Source organism: Mixophyes fleayi, chromosome 4 (assembly GCF_038048845.1).
Source record: "Mixophyes fleayi isolate aMixFle1 chromosome 4, aMixFle1.hap1, whole genome shotgun sequence".
Lineage (NCBI taxonomy): Eukaryota > Metazoa > Chordata > Amphibia > Anura > Limnodynastidae > Mixophyes > Mixophyes fleayi.
Window position 1 is genome coordinate 114,069,271 of NC_134405.1, and position 14,262 is coordinate 114,083,532.

Here is a 14,262-nt window from a genome sequence, read left to right on the forward strand (position 1 = left end):
GGCTCTATACTTTTGTATCTATGTATCCATACCACTAATACTGGCTCTGATTGGGTAAGGAGGGGCATAATGTATATTACAGGACACAAAGTTATAACCATAGGACAAAATACTGAGAAAAATACCTAACCTACCCTAGAAGTGGCTCTAGCTAGTTCAGATATCTACCGATTAATTGCTGATTCAATATAGACTCCTAGTAAAAAGAAGATATAATTAAAAGGAGTATGAGGTCAAGAAGAATTTAGTTTCTTATTTTACACAAACAAAAAATCCCAAATGAAGTACTCGATAACCTTTTACTAATGATAACTTGGTCAAAATGGAACCCAAACCCGGTGGTAGTCAGCATAACCATTATCTATCTCCATTTCTACTCTTCTTAGTAAACATGGAATTTTAACATGAACAAGCATTCTACCCTTTGAATATTGAGCAACCTGCCCGCCTCCCTAATATTAAATTGATTCAGATGTAGGCACTGCTTCCTTTATTGCTGACTAGATATATGTCTGCATCAAAGCAAAAGGTCCTGATAAACACAATCTTGAAATAAAATAATATACAACAAAACACCTAGTAAATTACATTACTCTCTGTAGGTTACCCTAGAGATACCTAAAACGACAGCCAGAACCACTAAAGGGGAGAAAAAAGCTACTTCTTATAATGTCACCAGCAGCCTGCAGAGTATTCTACACAGTGGGATACAAAGTTGTCCAACCATGCTAACATTATTAAAAGAAAAGCTGTTTAATAAGGACTGACTAGAAAGAACTCTTAAAAAAAGCAGGTCCAGAGATGTTTCCGCATTTGTGAACGCTATGTTGGCACACTGCCTTCATTGAATAAATAACATATTAAACATATTAAAGATTGTCTCCAATGTACAGAATAGTACAAGTCAAGAATACATAGGGATGAATCAAATATAAAATAGCATGGATACTATTCTTCCACACTATCACTCAATGTATGAACCACAATTATTCACTTACACACCACAACACCTGTTCCAGCTCCCTATTATTAAAATGATTAAGATGTAGGCACCACTTTCTTTATTGTTGACTAGATATGTCAATATCAAAAAGAGGCCATGTTAAACACTATCCTGAATGCTTCAACATATTTGCATATACAAACAGTACGCTCCACTTTTTTCTGTATTCACTTCTCTAGTTCAATAAACAAAATGTGAGAAACATTTGCTAAACCCATAGTTTACCACTTATCACATTTTTGTCACATATGTTTTAGATAAGTTCATGTTTATGGACAGCACGGTGGCTTAGTGGTTAGCACTTCTGTCTCCCAGCACTGGCCTTATCTGTGCGGAGTTTGTATGTTCTCCCCGTGTTTGCGTGGGTTTCCTCCGGGTGCTCCGGTTTCCTCCCACTCTCCAAAAACATACTGGTAGGTTAACTGGCTGCTATTAAATTGACCCTAGTCTCTGTCTGTGTGTGGGCATATTAGGGAACTGTAAGCTCCAATGGGGCAGGGACTGATGTGAGCGAGTGCTCTGTACAGCGCTGTGGAATTAGTGGTGCTATATAAATAAATGATGATAATGATGATGATGCTTCTAAATGCCCTTACCTTTATAATTTTTGTGTGAGGTATTATAATGTACAAGGTCTAATTTTTTTTATAACTTATTTTGTGCACGGGCAATCTAACGACATAGGGCCTGATGCTGTGTTAGGGACAAAGCAAAAATACAGGACTAAATTTGCTCCTGGCCAAACCATGTTGCAATGTAAGGGGTGCAAATTAATAATTTTTTGTGCATGCAGGGAAAATACTGGATGAATTTGCATATACCCTACAAATACTGTGCAGCTTTAACTGTACACTGAGTTGAGATATAGATAGATCACTCAGTGCTTTGTTAGATTAGGTATATGCAGTGAAACATAGTTTTGTCAAGGTGCTCCTATTTTGCTTTGCTCCTATAACTCAGCATCAGGCCCTCAGTGTTATTTTTACCTTAACCTAACACCTTAAATTGTGATAAGACCAACAGAATGTACATTTCTCCACTAATTTAACACTTTATATAGGTATAACACGAGTATATCACATATGCCAATACTAAGGCAAATGCTTCAAATATTACCGAAGTGTAGATCATATTCCCTGCTGATTACTGAACTCTACAACAATTTACTAAACACGACTGGTGTCCACGTGAATGTCCTTCATTCATGTTGTTAGAATTTGAGCTTAATTAGAATTTGTTACAAAGCTTTACTACACTTTACATTGCAAATATTAATTTAGCAAAAAAAAAAATTCAATCAAATCAGATACACACACCAGTCAGTGGCTTTTTCTAGTATGAGATTCTTACTTTATCCCTTATTACCAGTAACTGCATCAAACACAGCCAGTGACATAAGTATCTCAAATGAATGCCGTATGTGAATTAAATCCCCATTAAACAACATTATGGCAACTTGTGCAAATGCTTTTTTAATATTACAGTAATTTCTTATGCAAAGCAGTTGTCATCACCAACATCTGTGACTCAGTGAACAGTACTGGGAAATGAAAACTCCTGCAGATTGGAATATTCAATGAAATATGAAATTATTCATTCAGCATTACCCAGTGTACTCAGGGACATGCTGGGATACCAGAGCGGAATCTATTTGAACTTTTAATAATCTTCAAGTGTGGTATGCAGATTGTGCATCAAGAGGCACTGTGTGATCAGGGCATACTTTCTGCAAACTGAAGAGGACAATGAAATGGACTAATCTATTAGCTCATCAGCAGTTATTATAATAAGAAAACAAATGGCAACTAGGGAACTTTTAAAATGTGTCTTTTTACCACAGGCGTTTTGCTGCAAAATGTTATATTTTCAGACAAGGTTTCTAAACAACTGAATACCCCATACGGGAGCGATGCTTGTAAAGTCAAGGCAGTATATTATGGTCTTTTACTTATAAGGGGCCAACAGGGATTAAAAGAGTACAAAATTAAATGAACACAAAATAACAAAGTTACACAATTACATTGAAACTTGCAAAAGGAAACATAATTACATATTACATAAGGAAAACACTAGGTGAGAGGGCACTGTTTGTGAGAGCTTACATTCAAGAAAGGATGGGCGAACACAGAAAAGGTGAAACTGAGTGGGGGGAGCAGATATGGGGAGTCCGGAGGCAGAAGAGTTAGGAGGAGGGCTGGTAAGCTTTAATGAAAAAATGAATTTTAAGAGCATGTTTGAAGACTTGGGAGACTGATGGATAGTCTAATTGAGGGTGGGAGTGCATTCCAGAGGATGGGAGCAGTGTGGGTGAAATCCTGAGGGGCGGGAGATAGTGTTTATAAAAATGAGGTTTAATTATATATAAGAGAGGAGTGCTTGAGGACTTTGTAGGGGAGGATAAGAAGTTTGAAATGGATTTTGAAGCAGACAAGGAGTAAGTGTAGCAACTGGCAGAGAGTGGTGGCAGATGTAGAGTGGCGAGAAGGAAAATGTGTCCGGCTTCAGGATGAGGACAGATTGACGTCAGGAGAAAGGAAGTGCAGAAAGAAGTTACAGTAATCAAAGAGAGGTAACGCAAATTGGTTTTATCCAGAATCAGAAAGGGCCTGATTTTCTAGATATTACAGAGTTGAAAGTGGCAGGATCGGGAAAGGGACTGAATGATGGGGTGTAGGAGAGGAAGGAGTCGAGGATAACACCCAGGAGGCAGACTTGAGGGACGTAGAGGGATGGTATTGTCAACAGAGAGGGAGGTAAAACAACTATTTCTGTCTTAGACATGTTCAGTTTCAAAAAGCACTTTGACATCCAAGAGGAGAGATAGTTGACAGACAACTGGAGACACGAGAAAGGAAGCACAGAGAAAGATAAGGGGAGGAGAGGTAGATTTGGCCATCATCGGCCTAGGCGTGACATTAGAGGCCAAAAGAGCTGATGAGATCACTGAGGGAAGAAGCGTAGAGGTAAAAGAGCAGGGGCCAAGAACAGACCATTTGGGGATGCCGACAGGTAGCGGAGAAGAGGAAAGGTGGAAACAGGGATGGAGGAGCAGTTGATGTGTTAGGAGGTGAACCATGCAAGGGCAGTGTTATGGATGGAAGTGTTTAGAAGTGACGTGGTCAAGTGTTGAATGCCGCGGAGAAGTCTAGAAGGATGAAAATGGAAAAATAACCCTTATATTTTCCAGTGAGGTCATTAGTGATCTTTGTAAGAGTTTTGGTGGAGTGGAGGGTTTGAGAGGGGGAGGCAAGCTTGGTGTGAGGCGATTGTAGACAACCAGCTCAAGAACCTTGGAGGCAAGAGGGAGGAGGGAGATGGGGCGATAGTTCGCAAACCCTACTTCAACCCTGCCTCTAAGTATGGGGGAGACCAGGGCATATTTGAATGTAGAGGAAAGTACCAGAGGAGAGGCATAGGTTAAACAGGAAGTGTGGGATTGAGTGGGAATTGGCAGGAGCAAAGAGTATCAGTATGGTGTGCAGCAATGGAGTCAGGAGTCAGAGTAGGGGCACTATGGGAGGCCTTGAGGACATACCATTTATCAGAGAAAATGTAGGAGTGTCATAGCAGGGGAAGAAGAGTGTAGAGGTGAAATTGGGTGAGGGAGGTCATAGGTAAAGGGCAGGAAGAAGGATCCAACATTGCAGAAGGCACAGAAAGGGATGTGGGTGCAAGCGTTGATATAGGGAGATGGGTGGCTTTGTAGCTTAAGGGTATAATGGGGGTTTATAGAGGCCATGGGCAAAATCCAGGGGTTGGGGCTGATGTCACCAGCTGACGGAGAAGAGATGGAAAATATTCTAGCAGTGGGGCAGAGGCAAGGCCATGAGAGATTGGGGTGTGTAGGTTAGGTAAAGAGGAGTTGGGGAAGACAGGCAGAGATGTGGGACATCGATGTCAGGTAAGAAAGATAGTGGTAGAAGAGATATGAATGCTACACAGTTGCATTGCAATGTGGCTCAGACAAGAGAGGATGATAACAGTAGTCGACACATACACTGAAAAAACTGCAATAGGTCAAATGTGATAAATTAGCTCCATTGTCTAACCAAAATTCCACCACTTGTACCGACAATTTAGAACCACAAATGGGTGGGTTAACTGGATGCAAAAATTGGTGATTTTTTAATAAGAGAATATACCATTGACTTACCACCATAACAAACATTATTCATACTTCCGGATTCCTCCATTTTCATAGAATTAGCCACTGAAGATTTACGGAATAAAGGCCTTTGTGCAAAATATATAAAACATTTTGCTGTTTTACCGGGGTAAGACAGGTTTCCTTGGTTGGAAGAAATAGACACAGTTTTTACTAGTCTTTTTTCCAAAGCGAGTGTGTGACTTCTTGCAAGCATGTGAGAACTTTAAAAGGTTAGTATCAACTGTGAAACATCCCAAGTTTACAATTTCAGTATATCTGTAACAAACAGAAAACATTCCATTCTATAAAATTAAAAAACCCTTAGATGCATTTTGACAAGGGTCAGAACCCTTATTGCATTCAGTTATAAAAATTGGTACATACAGACAAGAAAATATGGAGTGAGCTGAGGTAACATACAGCAGTCATTCCTTAGGGTCCAGAGGCTGACAAATCTGCAACTGACAATCCAGCAGTTCAATTGACTATCATGTATAATATAAGCCAAGAACAAGTAAAGCCTGATTTTGTTTACATATAACTAGATTTTTAAGAAGCAAAAGTGAAGCAATGTGACCTTGATTTAGGAGTTTAATTTTTAACAGAATATAATTTTTAATGCACACATTCAAATAAGAGTTTGAAAAAAAATGGACTTGGAATAATTGTGGTACGCTCAGTTAGTAAAAATGTTACAAATGTCAAAGGCAGCATTGTAGATGCTGATAACATTTGTCACCACCTTCCTATGTGTGATGGGATTTTTCATCACAAAAAACCTGCCTAAACGGGAGCGATTGTGTGGCCATTTCTAAAAAAAAACAAAACAAGTGACCCACTTCAAGAATATTATTAGTAAATAATGGCAAAATAGTAATTGAGAAATTACTTGAAATTTTGGGTTGAATTATAATAAACAAGTATTTTGCAATAAATTTAGGTCTTGTCCCCCATTTTGCATTACACTCTAAACTGCTCTCCCTCTTTTCCATCCCTTCTCCCCCGTACTCAATAATATTTAACAAAAAAAAAAAAAATTAAAATTTACATATTTGAATATTTAAGTTATGCACTATATTTGTTTGATACAGTTATCTCTCATTGTGTATTGCAGATTATTTTTTTCTGGTGTCTCTGCTAACGATCTTGTCTTACTAGGTGATAAACAATGCTTGTCTTAAGCTTTTCAATAAAAACATTTAAATGTATGGGGGTTTTTTTTCCCAATATATTTTTGGGATATAAAGATCTGAACATATTTTGAGACTCAAAGAATAAGAACCACTGACTTAAATCAAGTATGTGCTTTTCTTGGGACTTACAGTACGTATGGTATCCTTAAATAACAAAACATTGAAATCTTGACACAAATTTTACATATAATAATCAGTGTACTCTAACTTGTAAGTTATATGTTGATGGGAAGAGACGAGTAGTATAATCGTTAAAAAATAAAGAAATGTCAACAACTTGTGACTTTACTTATACATAAAATATTTATTTGTCAGACTGACTGTACACAAACAGCCTTTCTCCATGTGCTCTGGCTTCAGATATGTAAATGGGCTACAGTCCAAAGTGCTGTAAAAACGTTTCCATAATAAAGCAAGAATTGTAATGACAATGTAAAGAGGCCGATATCAATCCCTAAGATGTATCTTCCATGTCCACATCCTCTTGTAATTTCTGAACCATTTTGTCTTCCAACTGTTTTGCTTTTCCTGAAAAACAAAAACCCAAAACATTAACAGGTTGAAGGTATCAAGTTCGACCTAAATATTTTTAGACAAGCATGTAACTAGTGACTGCTCAGTTTATCAGATTTATTGTGTCATTCAAATCAACAAGGAAAACAAGGATGTTCTGCTTAACGGTGATGATACCCGAAGGAGAATGACTGTCCTGTCTGCCTAAAGTGAATTAAAGGCAAGTTTCAAGCTGATTGGTCTCAGCAGCCAAAAAAGAAAAAGTTGTATTAATACTTTGATGTTTAAAAGGAAAAAACTAGCAGATGAAAATTTAAATGATATGTAGATATTTATATGTATAACCCATTAGATAAAAATCTAAGTGTGGGGAATCTAATCCAATACAGAAGACACTACAGTACAGGGAGCAGAAACCTGGCTTTGTGCCCATACAATGCTGGTACTAATCACCTGACACATCTACTTGAAACTTTGGACAAGTGCCTGAAATCAACAACTACACAAAAAGCTGTAAAAAGGAATGTAAAACAAACATTATAAAAAAAAAAAAAAAAAAAAAAAAAAAAAAGGTTGTGAGCAAATATCACATAACTTACCAGCATGTGGAGCCCGAATAAGGTGTATGTTCTGTTTGACTTCTTTGATATCCTGGGCTTTCTCCAACTCTTTGCCTTTTTTAAGTCTACAAGAGAGGAAATATATTAAACACTTGCTTCATTAAAGCGAAAAGTGTTTGGGAGAGCCGGCTCGGAGCTGGTGTGTTCCTACCTGTTCATGATAAACCGGGCCTGCCGCTTCCGCTTAATCTCTTCCACTCTCTTCATAGCCTCAACTAAAAAAAAAAGTAATTTAGCAGTTATATATCAGTAAGTGCAAAGAAAATATATTTTAACAAATGTAATTTCATTCTGTTTTGAAAGTGATCTTAAAGACTCTATACATATTTTTGCAAATATCCCTCAATCACACACACAAAACAAAGACATTTCATTTCCAAGCCTGGGAGTGTGGATTATAGTAAGGGATTATTCACTTCATGACCAGAGTTAAATTTGCATCATAATAATGGAATTATTTTAATATTATTGTGCTGCACTGATTTTGTCAGGAATAATTTATTAATCTAACAAAGCAAATGTGTTTGTCTTTACAAAAAAACTGGGCTTTCATTTGGTAGATTATTGGATTAAATATCACTTTATTTTATGAGCTTTACCATAAACGGAAAAAACATACATTAAACAAAAACAAACAGAAAAACACTTTCTATTTTAATTAAACAGCACAACGAGATTTGAGGTATTTACAGAAACAAGATCAATTGTATGTTTTTTGTTTCATACTTAAATTAATTAAAATAAATACTACCTCAACGGGGATAGAAAGGGTTAATATATGTTTATGGAAAAATGAAAACAAATGTGTTTTTGCAGTATTACAACTAGCAAGCTCCTCTCTTGCAGATAAAACCGCTCTCGTGGTGGGGAAAATGGAGAGGGGCTAAAGATTAGGGGGAGAGGTCCCAGTATCTGTATGTTACTGGAAACAAACTTCTACTGTGCTCTCCAATGAGAGCGCTCTGCCTTTCCTTTGTATGAGATCCTTCCTGCAGTCTATGCATGGCAGGTGTGATTACAGACCACATATGTACAAAGGGCAGGCATGTAAGGATTACGCAGTACAGTTCAGTGTCTACAGCATTCAGCAGTTTCCAAACAGGAGAAAACTACATTTTATTCACAAATACGGTCAAACAGACAAACGTTTAGTCTCTGCTGCTGTAATTTTTTCTTAGGAAAATAAAATAATTACAACATATGTTAACAATGAGTCTTTTTTTCTAATAAAGTGTCTTTAGTACAGAATGTTTGTCAAAAGCGCCACTGTTTTTTTTATGTAACCTAAACTGCTATTGTTAACCAAGGTTAAACTAGATATTCTCTGCCATTAATGTCATTTTTAACTGAATACTACTTTACATAGCCCAAACATATTCCACAACAATGTACAATCTAGTGAAAAAACAAACATACAATGACTAACAAATACCATAATTAAAAAAAAAAACAAATAAAAACAATTACCAACCCACTGTCCAATTTTATTTAAGAACAACAAGGTGAATTTTATTATAAATATACTACATATTTTACCCCACCATATATACATACTTATAGCTTCAAAGTAAACAATGATTAACAATATTTTCCAGTATTTGATTGGGAACTTTTATATGTGAAATGATATAAAAATAAAACACATTACCTGTCTTGCTCCACAACTCCCTCTGGTATTTAACAGGTTCATTTCTTCGTTTTTCAAATTCCAGTGAATTATCCTGTAGAAAACAAAATACAATAAACTATATAGTATACGCTGCACATCATAGCACTGCAGATATTGTACACAAAGAATACTGATTCAACCGCACCAAGCAATTATTTTATGCATTCCCTAAATTTGTCCACGTGGACCTAATTGTTCAGGATATTCTGTGGTTTGTACATTGAGGCGCGCACCCACACGCAGTAACACATACAATCACAAGAGGAGGGGAAAAAAAAGAGAAGTATGTGAAATGGGGTAGTCTGAGATGTTAATAAATTAATAAAATTTAAATTCTTTATCAATAACATTTAAAATATAAGTATATCCTGATTGCTTAAAAATAGCGAAATAAATAAAACCATTGTGGAATTGTGATGAGACTAATATAGTTTGTAAACAGTAATGAATTTAAAAAATTGCAGTCTGTATAAGCACTTATATTTGTGTATCAAATAATATCTCCGCTAATAATTTTTTTCAATAATTATTCAGCTGATCATAGGGACAATCAGATCTCTAGGGTCAAACCTGATATATCTCTCAACTATAACCTTTATATTGCCATAGGCACAACGTAGAGATTATATAAACCTACAGAGGGCTCTGTATACTATATACCTATGACAATATAAAGGTTATAGATATAAGTGTCATTTTGATGCATTAATCCTACATTGCATCAAAGAACATGTACACGGAAAATAGACTAAAACTACAGTCCAGTGACCACATACTGTTACATGTGCACAGTAATGTATCAAAATGACGCTCATGTGCATGAGAACTACGAGATTTTCAGAGCATAGATTAGCACTTACCACAGTCAACTCTTTACCAGCTGCCTTTCTGAAGGCTTTTGTCCACCTGATCTTTCTGGGATTACGCTTCTTTTTGAAGTTTTTGTGGCATTTAGACCGACAGAACCTAAAGGCCTGAGGACACACAATAGCAAACAGATTTTAGTTAAAACAAAACAAATATCATTTACTTTAGACACAAATGACTTGTTTTCTGCCAATAATAATTGAAGGGGTAATAATGATTTAAAAAGTCATATTATACAGCACTAACTGCATGGTCTGTTATGAAAACAGTTATACTTTCCTATAAACATGGTGTGGCAATAAAACCAGGAGATTAACGCAACTGTGTGCAAATGGTATAAAGCCACTGTGGTGTATACAAATGATGTCCTCCAATCCACCAAGTGACCCAGGTTACACATTGTTGATTACAAATTATGATTATATTAATATTTCAAACTATACACAGCAATAGTTAAAAAAAAACACAAAACTGTATATTCCATTTCTGTGTGGAATTTGTATTTAATGAAAGCTGTTATAGGTCTCTTTGGGAGGTGTCCTCTGCTACCCCATGGGGAGATTTCTTATAAAAGTAGTGCACTGGGCACTTTGTCACTTTTCTTTGTACACTTTATACTATAGACGCAACTGTGCCTGTAATTGCTACTTAAGCCATTAGATGTATGAATTTTGTTTTTGTTTTGTTTTTTTAATGTCAATACAATACTGGAGTTTCAAAGGATTAAGAATAATATCGATAATTAATCTCGACCAGGAGGTCTGAATTTTCTATTACATTTAAAAACACCGTATCACCTTGTTATTACGATTAAAGCATATAGTTGTTATACATCAGAGCAGCATGTACACAGTGACATACAGCAAGTTACATGTACACGGTATAAGGCCAGCGCTCCCTACACACCACGCACCGCATTACCGGGACCCACGTACCTTACAGTCGTTCCTCACAAACACCATACCATGTCCCGGGTAGATGGGCGCCGAGCAGAAGTAACACTTCTCGATGCGCATGTTGCCAGCTCAGCCCACACTCCGTCCGGGCCTCACCAGCACGAAACGTGAAAGGAAGTCACGTTACCCAGACACCGATGTTCCCGACAACCAGAGGTCCTTGTACTCAAACCAACTATCGCTTTCGTTCACAGCGACACCTGCTGGAGCCTAGTGTCAACTTCGTGAATGTTATTACTGTACTGGAAGGAGCTAGTGCAAAATGATGTAAAATACATTATCGATTAGCTGTTACTTAAACAAGACTATCGTTTCCGGTTTAGTATTATTTGAGTGTGCACAACATTGTTGGATTAGGCTCCATCTATGTATTCCCAACTTTAGAATTGTTAAAAGTTGCAAGGTAGTTATCACTGCCATCAGGCCCGGCGCTCCCATTAGGCAAGGTTAGGCACTTGCCTAGGGCGCCGGGCTCTGGAGGGCGCCACAGTATTCTAAAATACTTTAAAACTGTGCGGCGACCGCTGACCATACCTGTCACGGCCGCCGCACAGCATCAGATGGACGGGGAGGGGGGGAAGAGGCTATTTTGTCACCACCGCCGCCTCTCTGCTCCGTCTCCTCCCCTCCACTTACTAGTGTCAGTGAGTGGAGGGGAGGAGACGGAGCAGAGAGGCGGCGGTGGTGAGACAAGGTAAGGAGAGGAGGGAGGAGGGCGGCGATTTTTGCGGGGGGGGGGGGGGCGCCACTTTTTTAAAAATGCCTAGGGCGCCGTGGACCCTAGCACCGGCCCTGACTGCCATGGGTTTCTATAATCACACTTACACAAATGGAGTGAAACAAACCACTGTGGTGGAGCTGGAGAATTACAGGGATGTATCAGTGCATTGAAAAGAACAATTAAAAATAATTGTAATATGTTTTGCCTGTAAAAGCGAAAAAAAAAAAAAATAGATTGGAGGCCTGCATCAACATATGCGTCAGGTGGGTTTGTATATTTTCTAAAAGCATTGGACCTCCACATTTTCGGCGCCAAAACTTAGAATTCTAGCGCCTGGGGCAAGAAAGAGAAATGCTGCCCCACTAGCCCTCAAATTTAATTAGATTAGCCTAAAATATTCCTAAATTGCGCCTCCCCTCAGCATTGCGCCCTGGACGATCGCCCCTGTCGCACAGCCCTAGTTACGGCCCTGCACATTTATAACAACGTGTCCCTAGTAATGACAGTACCTGGTACCTCTCTCTTATCCTTATCTCCCCAACTTCTCATAGGTCAACCCCTCACCTTTTTTTTTTCTTAAATTAACGAGGAGTAATGATAGAGCAAGCATAACCTTTTAGTATAAATAAATAATGAAGGAGGATGAAGTCATAGGTTCAACTGAAATGGAAAACTGACCTCTGCAGAGAATTCCGCCTATGTTGAGTGGGAGCATATATTCCAGAATTCTTTTTGCATGTCCTGGGGCCTCAACCATTTGGAAATTTTCCTAAAGCTTATTAATAGGTTATATCTCACCCCAGTAAAGTTACATAAGATGTGACCTTCCCACTCTTAAGTTTTGCTGGAGACAATGTAATATGGAAGGTGATCCATTTCATATTTTTTGGTCATGTCCTCAGGACCGCAAAGAGGAATTTCACGCCCCGGTACAGCAACTTCTTGATGCCCCTTACATAGTTGGCAAAGGGGGCGTGACCACACCAGGGTGATGGTTCTTCCAACTACACAGGCAGGCCTGGGTACCGGTACTTTGTATCTGCACCCCTCCCCCTCAGCACCCCTGCTATCCTACAAACTTTATGGAGTGAAGTCTTCACCTTGGCCAGCAAAGTAATCAGCATCTCTGTTCCCCTCTCACCTGATTTGGCACTCCTACATCATTTCCCCCCTCACATAAGTAGTGGTAGATATGTTTTGGGTCACATTTTCATAGCCCAGTGTTGGCTAACCTGTGACACTCCAGGTGTTGTGAAACTACAAGTCCCAGTATGCTTTGCCAATATATAGCAGCTTATTGCTGGAAGGGTATGCTGGGACTTGTAGTTTCACAACACCTGGAGTGTCACAGGTTAGCCGACACTGTCATAGCCACTAGCACGGCTCTTGGCCAACAGTGGAAACACCCACTACCCCAACCTTGAAGGTGCTAGATTCAGTTAGTCAAAGAGCTTTTTATTGGGATATGTTGTTTCTTCCTTAGGTAATGTTTTTTTGACCGATGTGATTTTCTTATTGTGTTCTTTCCCCACTTTGTACACCTATTACCCTGTCTCTTTTCTGCATCTCTCACTATCTTGTTTTCTGTATGCCTATTGTTTGATGTATGTTTCAGTAAAAAAAAGTTTGAAAGAAAAAAATATATATATTGTCTTCCTCCATGTCATTGCTGATTATAAGGTGTTAAATGTAAGGTGTGCAGCTGTTCAGTATAGCTTTTACTAATGCTACATAAAGATTTCAATGTATTATCACATAGTGCACTTTTCAACTTTCCTTATAGTTCTTGTTTTACACTTTAACTACATTGTTACACTATTGCTTGCCTCAGGAGGTGCAATTTACCAGATTTAAGTTGTTCTACAATACTAGGTCGCAGAGATCAATTGTTGCGTCAGTAATTTCAAATATGTTCTGCTGAACAAGAGTTTTTTTTTTCCATCTCCAAGGCTCAGTACTAGTCGCAAATAATGTAGATCCGTCCCGATCTGTAGGTTTGTTTTCTAGTGCATGTTAAAGTGCACAGCCCCTGGAAAATCGATCTGTATCCAAATCTGCAGGTTGACACATACAACAGAAAAGAATAACGATGGAAAGACTGAATTGTCCCCTCAAAGTCCAACCTAGTAACACTTTAGGGCCACCCCATATATATTTTTTTCCCAATACTGCTCTATTTATCCTCTTTTATTACATGTGCCCCTTTTGTGGTTTCCATTGGACAGTGTGTCTGGAATGGGCTTTTATGTAACAGAGCAACTACAGTGCAAAGTGCATCCCATTAGACATCTACACTGTCAGAGGTTGTGGAAAGATATAAGGCTGCCCCTCTGTGAGACATTCTCCACCCCTTTGTCTCATTTAAACTCACCCTGCAAATATCTTATTTGTGATCCCTGGCAAGGTAAAGCTATTTGCACTTATGTACCCAATCCGCTCAACTCCTCCTTTCAGACAGTTAAAAGTTATTGCTACCCCTCAGACATGGTCTTCCCGGTCTGCAAATCTATGTGCTTACCCATAAAAAGGGTGCATTTGTGCAAAGAGAGACATCTGAAAACAGCATTTTCACT

The 14,262-nt window shown here is 38.3% G+C and overlaps 1 protein-coding gene across 1 annotated transcript; it reads right to left on the reverse strand.

Annotated features, from left to right (window-relative positions):
* Positions 1-6,620: 6,620 nt before the first annotated feature.
* Positions 6,621-11,094, reverse strand: RSL24D1 (ribosomal L24 domain containing 1). The gene is made up of 6 exons (XM_075208025.1): positions 10,948-11,094; positions 10,006-10,119; positions 9,125-9,197; positions 7,628-7,691; positions 7,456-7,541; positions 6,621-6,871 (listed from the first exon to the last, which is right to left on the reverse strand). Exons 1-6 carry the CDS (start codon positions 11,026-11,028, stop codon positions 6,798-6,800), a joined length of 492 nt encoding a protein of 163 aa, XP_075064126.1. The 5' UTR covers positions 11,029-11,094; the 3' UTR covers positions 6,621-6,797.
* Positions 11,095-14,262: the final 3,168 nt, after the last annotated feature.